General features: G+C 43.2%; 1 protein-coding gene across 1 annotated transcript in view; it reads right to left on the reverse strand.

Moving 5' to 3' along the window:
* LOC109924898 (exonuclease mut-7 homolog) overlaps positions 1 to 1,499 on the reverse strand; it is an 86,571-nt gene extending 85,072 nt beyond the window's left edge. Inside the window, 1 exon segment of the mRNA XM_048613336.1 lies at positions 1,494 to 1,499. Coding sequence (XP_048469293.1) covers positions 1,494 to 1,499 — 6 coding nt within the window.
* Positions 1,500 to 12,550: the final 11,051 nt, after the last annotated feature.

Raw genomic sequence — 12,550 nt, forward strand, 5'->3', positions numbered from 1 at the left:
GTAAGTTCACAAATTATGCAAAATTTGGTAAGGAGGTAAATACTGAAGAGAATATGCTCAGCCTACAAGAAGATATCGTTGTGCTGGTCAGATAGGCTGGTGAGTGCCAAATGGAATTCAATCCAGATAAGTGTGACATGATGCACTTAGGCAAAACAATCAAGGCAAGGGAACAGTAAGACCCTGGGAAGTACTCAGGATCAGAAGGACCTTGGTGTGCATGTCCACCAGTCCCTTAAGGTATCAGGACAGGTGCATAAAGTAGTTAAGAAACCATATGGATATTTGTCATTATTAGTTGAGACATAGAGTTTAAGAGCAGGGAGATGGTGCTGCAGCTGTATAAAACAATAGTTAGGTCACAACTAGAGGATTCTGTACAATTCTGGAATCCACATTATAGGAGGAATGTGATAGCAGTGGACAGGGTGCAGAGGAGATTCACCAGGATGTTGCCTGGCCTGGAGAGTTTCCATTATGAAGAGAGATTGGACAGACTGTGATTGCTTTCCTTAAAGCAGAGGAGATTGAGAAGGGACGTAATTGAGATTAGCAAAATTATGAGGGGCATATACAGAATAAATAGATTGATCAAATGATGATGTAGTTGATCATATGCCAGTGCTTTAATTGTGAATGCCTCAAAGAAGGCTTGGACTTCTCTTTTTGATGGAAAAAGTGGTGACCAGCTGGTGGTGGGCACAAAAAACCTGTTGGAGTTGCAACTCTACTTGCTGGAAGATCAGAACCTCATTTTCTGCTTGGGAACCCTGCAACCTTCTGGACTTAATATCAAGTTCAATAGATTTAGGGCCTGAGCACCTTCTCCCATATCCTTACCCCAAATCACACACACCAGGCCTCGTCAGCACATAGGCTGCTACCACAAGCACCTCATTGTCAGCCAATACCAGTTCCCATTAGCAACTATTCATTCTCCAAGGCTGACCTTTACCGATTTCTTTGTCTGCATCTCCAACTATCATTTACTCCTTTGCCCTTCCCTTCTCTAGCATATATATCAACCTTTTCCTAGATACAAGCAGTTCTGAAGAAAGGTCACTAGACCTGAAACGTTAACTCTGTTTTCTCTCCACTGATGCTGCCAGACCTGCTGTCTTTTTCCAGCAATTCCTGATTTTGTTTCTGATTTCCAACATCCGCAGTTCTTTAGTTTTATGTCCCCATCACCTCTGGCCAATCTCCACAGGGCTTGTGTTGTGTGTTTTCAGAGGTTCAATTCCTCCAAGTAGGCATCTTGTGTGGGACATCTTTGAACATGTAAATGCTTTTGCACATCAGCAGACACAGACTTGACAGAATGTAGATCCAATTCCAGTGGAAAATAAACCTCAAAGACTGGGGATCTCCTTAGTGCTACAACCTTCACCTGCCATTACAACCATTGATATCACATGAATGTCTTCCGTTTGGATTGCTGTTGAGGACTTGCTTTGAACTGTGCTTTGTCTGTTCCTTCTCTCTGATCTTACCGCCATAGGTGGCCCTACCAGGAGTTGAGCACTTCAATGGAATTGTTCTTGGGATCAACAGCACACTCAGGCATCTCCATCACAGCAAGGTGGCAATCCACAGAAAGGTCATCGCTCGATCCAGAGACCAAAAGGATAACCTCATTATCAAAGCAATGACCATTGCAGTCAACTGCTGGACAAACCATCGGCTCATCTGCTCCTCAATTCCCATCAAATGCCACCAAAAGCAGCTAAAGACAATGAAGCAGTTTAGAAAAATAAAAGCTCATTACTAAACAGCTTCAAGAGCCGAGCAGACTAGCAAACTTCCAACAACGGCTTCACCAAAATCTCCAAACAGTTCATTTTAATGGAGTGGAAGGGAATCTGAAAAGGGCTGAAGACAGCATCCTCTCATGTTATGAAGAAACCATTAGCTACAAGACCAGGAAACACCAGTTTGACGAGAATGACCACATCATCTAAAACCTCACTGGCAAGAGGAGGAAACCTCTCTATGTCTGGCAGGAGAACAACACCAGTGAAGCAAAGAGGACAACTCATCAAACAGCAAAGTTGGAGTCACAAAGAACAAGACAAATCAAGAACCAATGATAGGCTAAGAAAGCTAAGGAGCTGCAACTCCTTGCTGATAAGCATGACACCCAGGGTCTCTTCAGTGCCACCCTTTTGAGAGATGGAGAAAACATCAGCTTCTGATGAAGGGAACACTTCAAAGAACTTCTAAACCCAACTCCCCATCAAAAATGATCTTGGACTCCCATTTAGTGTGGCAGAAATTTAAGACTCCATTAGACACAGGAAGGATGGAAAACCACAGGAGTAGTCGAGACTCCAGTGGAGATTTTCAAACTTGGAGGAGAAAAGCTTACCTGCCATCTCCATCAACTGTTCCTTAAAATCTTGCACAAAGAAGAAATCCCTAACAATCTCAGGGATGATGCCATTGCCACTGCCACTGTCTTCAAGAAAGGAGACAAAAAAAGATGGTGGGAACTACTAAAAATTCTTTTTACTGTCCATCACCAGGAAGATCATTGCCCAGATCATTGCTCAGCTCTCTCTTCTAGTCTCTGAGGAAATCATTCCTGAAAGACAGTGCAGCTTCTGACGAAACCATTGAACTATGGAGATGATTTTCACTGTTCAGCAACTGCAAGAGAAATGCAAGGAACAACACCAACCAAACTACACAGATTTCATCCATTTGATCAAGGCTCTAGACTCAATCAGGAAGTGCTATGGCAGACCCTGTTGTGGTTGGTTGGCTTGCCGAGCTGGTTCGTTGTTCCACAGACGTTTCATTACCCTACTGGGTAACATCATCAGTGCAGCCTCCGATGAAGCACTGTTGTGTTTTCCCACCTGTTATTAAATCTGGTGTCAGTTGAGGTGGGTTGCCTCACTTCCGGCTTTCCTTCGCATTGGAGTATATACAGGGTCCAGCCCTATGTGTTTGTTGATGGCCTTCTTCGTGGAGAAGCACTAGAACACTAGTGGTCCTCCAATAAGAAAGCCATCAGCAAACACATAGAGCTTGTCCCCATATATGCTCCACTGCAAAGGAAAACCGGAAATGAGGCACTCCAGCTCAACTGACACCAGAGTTTAAATAACAGGTGGGAAAACACAACAGTGCTTCATCAGAGGCTGCACTGATGATGTTACCCAGTAGGGTAATGAAACGTTTGTGGAACGAGCCAGCTCGGTGAGCCAACCAACCATAACATCCACAACCCAAGCTACAAATCTACTCAGAAGCCTTATGGAAGACACTGTTAAAGGCCAACTGTCCAGTGAAATTCATTGACATTCTCTGTCTCCTCCACAACAAGATGTCAATAATGGTCCTCATTGATATGACAGAATCCTTTGAGGTCAAGCAGGGATGTGTCAGCACCCCCACTTTTTTCTCTATCTTCTTCACAACCGTCTTGTCAAGAACATGCTTTCCAGTGGTGTGGATATTGTCTACAGCATGGACGGAAAACTTTTCAACCTCAACTGGCTGAAATCTAAGAAGAAAACAACACTGATCTCACTTGTGCAACTTCAGTATGTGAATGACAACATCATCTCTGCTCTCTTAGAAAACAGCCTTCAAGGCTCGCTTAACACATTTGCAGAAGTATACCGAAGAATTAGTCTCAGCTTCAACCTCAAGAAGAGTCAAGCCCTTTACCAAAACATCCCAGGTCAAGTTCCGGTCAATCCTTCTATTAAGATCTATGGAGAAATCCTCCCAAACATGAAACATTTCCCTTATCTGGGAAGCTAACTTTCACCTAAGGTGTCCATGCAGAGATTCAGCCTCACATCCAATCTGCGAGTACTGTCTTCAAGTAAGAGTCTTCAATGACTGGAATATCCATGCTGATGCCAAGATCCTTGTGTATAGGGCACTTATCCTTTCCGACTTCTGTATGGCTCCAAAACTTGGACTACATATTGACACTACGTCAAGACCTTTGAGAAGCACCAATGTTTTTTAAGATAGATTCTTTGCATCAGCTGAGAGGACAGGGATACTAGCATCAGCACCCTTCTAATAGCACCAATCAGTAGCAACTAATAGCACCAGCATCAAGGTCATGATCATCCAAAACAACTCCACTGGGCCGGGCACATTCTTAGGATGGCTGAGTTCCAACTGCCAAAGCAAATCTTCTTTGCCCAGCTCAGGTAAGCTTTCAAACACGAAGAGCACTGAGGAAGTCTTTCAAAGAGTCTCCAAAGGCTTCCCTCAAGAAATGTAACAGAGATGTCAATAAATGGGAGATTCTTGTTCAGTAGGGACCGAATTGGAGGAAACTCCTGTATGAAGGGTCACAATTCTTTGAGAATACCAAGCAACAACAGGAACTGCAGAAAAAGAACCAGAGAAGGGGATGCTAATGATCTCAAGGGCAAGGATCCATTCCATCTCCCAGAAACACCTACCAAATGTGTGGTTGGAGATGCAGCTCTAGGATTGGGATCATCAGCCACACAAGGACCCACAGATCTCATGACCATTCACACAGAATTTCCTCGATGAATAATCAAAATCATTCGTGAGTGATTGCCAACAATGAGACAGGAAGAAACTTTTCCCCTTGCTGGAGAGATCAATGACTGGGGCATAAATTTAAAGTCAGGGCAAAAAGGTTTCAAGGAGATGTAAGGAAAATCATTTGCGGGGAATCTAGAATTCACTGCCTTCAAGGATGGCAGAGGCAGAAACCTTCATAACATTTTAGTGGCATTTAGATGTGCACTTATGATGCCAGACTATATAAGGCTATAGGTCAAGTGCTGGATAATGGAATTAGAATCGTTTGGTGATTTGTTTTGACCATTGAAAACATGATGGGCTAAAGGGGCTTTTACTGTGCTTTCAATTGTATCACTGCAGAATTCCGTGGTGTAGAGGGATTTAGGTGTTCTAATGTATGTGTCACAAAAGGTTAGCATGCAGGTACAACATGTAATTAAGGTGGCTGATGGGATGCTACCATTTCTCGAGTAGATTTGTAGCTCGGGTTGTGGATGCTATGGTTGGCTCGTTTGCCGAGCTGGTTCATTAGTTGGCAGACATTTCATTACCCTTCTAGGTAACATCATCAGTGCAGCCTCCGATGAAACGTTGTTGTATTTTCCTGCTTGCTATTTAAACTCTGGGGTCCATTGGAGTTGATTATGTCATTTCCGGTTTATCTTCGCAGTGGTGTGTATATTGGGTCTAATCCTATGTGTTTATTAATGGCCTTCTTGGTGGAGAACCAGGCCTCTGGGAATTTCCGTGCTTGTCTCTGTTTGGCTTGTCCTAGGATCCTGACGATGTCCCAATCGAACTGGTGGTCCTCCTTGTCTGTATGTATGGAGATGAGTGAGTATTGGTCATGTCTTTTTGTTACTAGTTGGTGTTCACGTATTCTCGTAGCCAGTTTCTTTCCTGTCTGTAAAATGTAATATTTGTCACAGTCCTTGAATGGAATCTCGTATATTACCTTGGTTTTGTCCATAGTGGGTAAGGATCTTTGGTTCTTGTTAGCAGTTGGCATAGAGTTGATGTGGGTTTGCGTGCCACTCTGATGCCCAGTGGCCATAGGAGTCTTGTGGTCAATTCAGATACGTTCTTGATGTATGGTAATGTGACAAGTGTCGGAGCGTACTGTATCTTCCTGTTGTTGTTTGTGTGACAGGCATCGTCAGACCCAACTGTTTGGATATCCGTTGTCTCTAAATACTTGGCGGAGGTATTCTTCTTCATTTTGGCGTAGTTCTGGGTTGCTGCAGCGTGCTATAGCTTGTTTGAACAGTGTTTTCACGCAACTCCGTTTGTGGGTGTTGGGGTGGTTACTGTTGAAATTTAGGACTTGATCCGTGTATGTGGCCTTTCTGTGTACTTTAGTCAGAAATTCCCCGTTGGCCTTGTGTTCTACTATCAGGTCCAGGAATGGGAGCTGTTTGTTCTTTTCTTCTTCTCTGGTGAATTTGATGCCGGTGAAAATGTTGTTTAGAAGTTGGTGTTAAAGGAGGCCAGCAGCATCAGAGGAATAGGAAAGTTGATGTTTCGGGCCAGGACCTTCTTCAGAAATGGGAGGGAGAAGGGAGCTCAGAAATAAATAGAGAGAGAAGGGGTGGGGCTGGGGAAGGTAGGTGGGTGATAGATGAGTGCAGGTAGGTAGTGGTGGCAATTGGTCAGTGAGGTGGGTGGGGTGGATAGGTGAGCGAGATGATGGACAGGTTGTGTCAGGTCAAGGAGGCGAGGATGAGAGGGAGGGTTGTTCATGGGATAAGGCCGGGGGTGGGGAGATTTTGAAACTGGTAAAATCCATGTTTAGGCCATTGGGCTGAAGGCTCCTGACGCAGAATGTGAGGTGCTGCTCTTCCAGTTTGCAGGAGGCATCATAGTGACAATGGAGGAGGCCCAGGATGGACATGTCACCCAGGGAGTGGGAGGGGGAGTTGAAGTGGTTCGCGACTGGAAAGTGTTGTCGTTTATCACGAACAGAGCGCAGATGCTCTACAAAGCGGTCTCCAAACCTCCGCTTGGCCTCACCGATGTAGAGGAGGCCACATCGGGAGCAGCGGATGCATTAGACCACATTGACAGATGTGCAGGGGGACCTCTGTCTAATGTGGAAGGTTTGTTTTGTGCCTTGAATAGAGGTGAGGGGGAAGTGTAGGGGCAGGTGTAGCACTTCCTGCTGTTGCAGCGAAAGGTGACAGGGTAGTGGTGTTAGTGAGGAGTGCGGAGCAAATGAGGAAATTGTGGAAAGAGCAGTCCCTATAAAAGGCAGATGGGGTGGGGAGAGAAATATATCTTTGGTTGTGGGGTCGGATTGTAGGTGACAGAAGTAGTGGAGAATGATACTTTGGATGCGGAGGTTGGTGGGATGATATGTGAGGACAAGAGGGATTCTATCTTTGTTTATGTTGCGGGGAGGGGATGTGAGGGCAGAGGTGCAGGAAACACAAGAGATGCGGTTGAGGGCATTTTCGATCACCGATGGGGGGGTGGTGCAGTCCTTGAAATAGGAGGACATCTGAGATGTGCAGGAGTGGACTGCCCCATCTTGGGAGCAGACGCGGCGGAGGTGGAGGAATTGGGAATAGGGGATCGCATTCTTGCAGGAAGTTGGGTGAGAGGAGGTGTAGTCCAGGTCGTTGTGGGAGTCGATAGGCTTGAAATAGATGTCAGTTTCAAGGCGGTCACCAGAGATGGAAACAGAGAAGTCCAGGAAGGAGAGGGATGTATCAGAGATTGTCCAGGTGAATTTGAGGTTGGGGTGAAAGGTGTTAGTAAAGTTGATGAACTGTTCAAGCTCCTCATGGGAGCATGAGGCAGCGCTGGTGCAGTCATCAATTTAGCGGAGGAAGAGGTGGGGGATAGTGCCAGTGTAACAGTGGAAGAGAGACTGCTCACGTATCCTACGAAGTGACAGGCATTGCTTGGGCCCATGAGTGGAAACAGACCCAACACTGCAACTGGGAAACAAAATCATCTAAAGAGACTCAAACAGACCAGACAAATCAACAAAGCAGACTACCTTAAAATGAAACCTGAAGGGAAAATCACCCCTTGATTCTACAGCCTCCCAAACATACACAAACTGGACGTGCCCCTCAGACCCATAGTCTCTCTCCCAGGCACACCAACACACAGGTTAGCCAAGGAATTGCAACAAAGACTAAAGCATCTCGTCAACAACTCAATCCACTCATCCCAGGAGTTCCTCAAAACCCTCAAAGACATAAGAATAGATGAGAACGAGACCATGGTATCCTTTGACGTTACCGTCCCATTCACATCGATCAACATACCACTAGCAAGAGCCACATTACTGAAGGAACCGGACGCGAATAACACCATCTCTACAGAGAACATGCTGAAATTACCGGACCTATGCCTCATGACCCACTTTACCATTAATGGCCAGATCTACGAACAAATCAATGGGTCATCTATGGGGTCACCCATCTTTGGACTAGTAGCAGAAGCAGTGATGCAGAGACTCAAAAGCATGGCTCTTCCACAGATCCAACCTAAACTATGGATCCAATATGTGGATGACACTTTCAACATCATCAAATGAACTAAACTAGAAGAAACACACCAATTCATAAACAACATTTTCACTGGCATCAAACTCACCAGAGAAGGAGAAAAGAACAAATAGCTCCCATTTCTGCTACTGGGCATCAGAATGGCATACAAACCTACAACAATCCTATGCCAACTGCTAACAAGAACCAAAGACCCTTTACCCATTATGGACAGGACCAGTGTAATATACAAGGTTCCATGCAAGGACTGCGACAAACATTACATTGGACAGACAGGAAGAAAACTGGCCAGAAGAATACATGAACGCCAACTAGCAACAAAAAGACACAACCAATACTCACTCGTCTTCATACACACGGACAAGGAGGACCACCAGTTCGATTGGGACAACGTCAGGATTCCAGGACAAGCCAAACAGAGACAAGCACAGGAATTCCTAGAGGCCTGGTTCTCCACCATGAAGGCCATCAATAAACACATAGGGTCTAATTCTATATACACACCACTGCAAAGATGAACTGGAAACGATGTAATCGACTCTAATGGACCCCAGAGTTTAAATAGCAAGCGGGAAAATACAACAACGCTTCATCGGAGGCTGCACTGATGATGTTACCCAGAAGAGTAATGAAACATCTGCAAACTCAAGAACCGGCTCGGTGAGCAAACCAACCCCAGTAACGCTACCATTTATTACAAGAATTGAACATAAACATAAGGATGTAATGCTTCAGGAATATTGATGGTGAAATCACATCTTGAGTAATGTGTACAGGTTTGAACACCTTACTTAAGGAAGAATGTAAATACATTGGAGGCAGTTCACTAGCATGATACCCAGAATGAGCAGGATGTCACATGAGGATAACAAACAGACTGTGCTGGAGAAACTCAACTGGTCTGGTTACCTCTGGGAGAAACTGAGTTAATGTTTTGAGTCTGGTATGCCAATTTTTTGCTCAAGTGTTTCACCTATCTATATCCCTCAGCAGACTCTGTGGCACTATCACCACTTGCCTTTCCATCTACTTTTGTGTCACCCACAAACATGGTAATAGTACAATCACTTTCCTCATTGAAGTCACTAATATATTTTCTAAGTAATTGCAGCCCCAAGCATTGATTTGAGGCAGTCCACTAATAGCTACCATCCTGAAAATGCCTCCTCCATCCCAAATCTCTGCCTTCTTTTAGTTAGCCAAACCTATATCCATATTAATAGTTACCTTTTTTTTTAAAATCTCTTTCCCTTTCTAAATAAAGATGTTACACTGGCAGTTTCCAATTCTCTGGGACTTTTCCAGATCTAAGGATTCCTACCAAAGATTACTTCCACAGCATCCCATATATCTGCAGCTGCTTCCTTTGATATCCTATGATCTATCCCACCAGGTCAAGAGGACATATTGATCTTTAGCCCCATTAATTACCCTTGCATTTTTTCTCTCATGATAGTTATTGTAATTATTTCCTCTCCTCTTTTGCCCCAAAAATATTTTTGGAATGCTATTACTGTCTCCTATGGTGAAGATGGTGCATTCAATTTCTCTCATGGACAATCTAAAAAGAGACAGACCTGAGCCCCACACTGTCATCATATTTTGGAAACTCAGGTTAGCAATGGTGAGGCACCCAAGTTAGAAATTACATGGAGAAGGCCTACTTAAAGAATGAGGCTCAGGTACACATTTGTCTGGATGGCCTTTCAGACAAGGAACAACATCTCCATGAATTGTTCTTTGCCATCAAAAGTGAGCTTGTCTGGCACCAACTCCATCATCGAGACCTCTATATACCAAGGTCTAGATTATTAACATATGTCAGAAAGAGTAAGGGTCCCAGGGAACTCCACTATAAACCTTCCTCCACTCCAAAAACAGCCATTCACCACTAATCTGTTTGTTTTCACTCAGCCCAATTTCATATCCATGTTGCTGCTGTCTCTTTTCTTGCATTAGCTGTAAGCTTATTCATAAACAAAAACAGAATTTGTCGGAAAAGCTTAGCAGGTCTGGCAGCATCTGTGCAGAGAAATCAGAATGTGTGTTTCGGATCTGGTGACCCTTCCTCAGAACTGGATTTGTTTCTGATTTACAGCATCTGCAGTTCTTTCAGTTTTTATTAAACTAATTAACAAGTCTGTTGTGTGGCACTTTGTTAAATTCACTGAAGTGAATGTGTCACCTTATATTCACATTTAAATGAATACATTGTAAGAATTTGGAGTCCATTTTATCCAAATCAATTCTAACTATAGATTGAGTTTGAGAGAGCCTAAAAGTTTCCTAGTCCTGCTTAATTATAAGAGCCATTCCAAGTACAAATATATTTTCACAAATTTTACAGAACTTCTTAAGCTTATCATAACAAGTAAAAAAGAAAATACTTCATGAAAGCAGTGGCTTTCAGTCTATCTATATTAGGTCACCAGTTTATGACACTAGTTGAGTGAACACCGGTCTCCCGTTGACTGATGCTTTTTTGTCTTCGATTTTCGTTCTTGTGCATCATACCATGAGAACCAGGTCTTATCATCCTTACTATCCCCACAATCCTCTGTGCCTGATCAGAAACATCCTGCACTCAAATTGTCTGATATGTGTATGAATAGTCCATGGTAAAAGTTGGATTAGCTAGGTAGTCAACGTACCCTTCAGCCCAACTTGTCCATGCCAACCAGATTTCCCAAACTGAACTAGTCTCATTTGCCTGGATTTGGTCCAAATTCCTTTCCTATTCATGCACTTGTCCAAAATGTCTTTTAAATATTGTAACTGCACCTGCTGCTACCACATCCTCTGGCAGCTCATTCCATACACACACCATTCTGTGTGGAAAAGGTTATCCCTCAGGTCCGTTTTAAATCTTTCCTCTCTCACCTTAAACCTATGCTCTCTACTTTTGGACTCCCCTACCCTTGGAAAAAGACCCTGGCTGTTCACTATATCTTTGCCCCTAATGATTTTGTAAGTCTCCATAAGGTCACCCCTCAGCTTCCAACGTTCCAAGGAAAGAAGTCCTAGCCTATCTAGCCTCTCCTTATAACTGAAATCCTCCAGTCAAATTACCATTGTAAACCATATCTCTGACTTTGAGTGAAAATATTTTACCTCAAAGCATTCTCACATGTGTCAGTATCATTTTACATTAGCCTGAACCATGCACATTGTTCCGAGTTGATGTCACTACTGGACAAGTCAGATCTTAGAATGAAATATGTCTTGATAGTTTTTTTTCATATGGTGGTCATTCTCTGCAACACAAGCACATAAGGCTACAGATTTTCTTTAACCATAAAACGGATGTTTTTTACTTGCAAAGAAACACAAAACACACCAAGTTAAAGATACAACATAGCTCGAATGATCTTTAGAGCTATACAAATTTTCTACCTATTCCCCAATACCATCACCACTTTACAGTTTCACATCCAGAGAAAATACCCCTCTATCACAAATCTTTATTTATGTTCAACTCAATTCATTCTTCCTGATTCTGTTCTATGAACTGTGAAGCCTTCTTACATGAATACTCACAAAACTGAAAACTTAGATTTTCTCAGTTTTCTAATAATCTGCAGGTTTCTAACCAACCACTCCTGATCTCAAACTAATTTTCTACCAGTCTATGTTACTCCCTATGCAGGCCTAGAGTCATGGAGTCATACAACATGGAAACTGACCCTTCGGTCCAATCCCAAACTAAACTCGTCAAACCTGCCTATTCCTGGCTCATATCATTCCAACCTTTTTCTATTCATGTACTTACCTAAACGTTTTTTTAAACATTGTAACAGTGCCCACATCCACCACTTCTTCAGGAAGTTCATTCCACGTGCAAACCACTCTGTGTAAAAAAATTGCCCATGTCTTTTTAAAATCTCTCTCCTCTCGCCTTGAAAATATGCCCCCTAATCTTGAAATCCCCCATCCTACAAAAAAGATGCCTACCATTAAACTCTATCTATACCTCCCATGATTTCAAAAACCTCTGTATGGTCACCTCTCAACCTCCTACACTCCAGTGAAATAAATCCCAGCCTATCCAGCCCTGCTTTATAACTCAAAGCTTCCATATCTGCCAACATCCTAATAAATCTCTTCTGAATCCTCTTTAGCTTAATAATATCCTTCCTATAACTGGGCGACCAGAATGGGACACAGCACTCCAGAAGAGGCCTCACCAATATCCTGTACAACCTCAACATGATTTCAAAACTTCTATGCTCAAAGGGCTGAGCAATGAAGGCACGTGTGCTAAATGCCTTTTTAAACACCCTGTCTACCTGTGACACAAACTCAAAGAATTATGCACCTGAATCCCTAAGTCCCTCTGTTCTACAACACTACCCAAGGCCCCACCATTAATTGTGTAAGTCCTCCTCCTGTTTGATGTCGTTCCCAAAATTATTAATCATGCCTTCTATATTCTTATCCATATCATTTATTTTAATTATTTATATATATTTGTTGTTTGAGGTACTTCACTGCCACAATCCTCC

Source organism: Rhincodon typus, chromosome 28 (assembly GCF_021869965.1).
Source record: "Rhincodon typus isolate 14 chromosome 28, sRhiTyp1.1, whole genome shotgun sequence".
Taxonomy (NCBI): Eukaryota; Metazoa; Chordata; class Chondrichthyes; order Orectolobiformes; family Rhincodontidae; genus Rhincodon; species Rhincodon typus.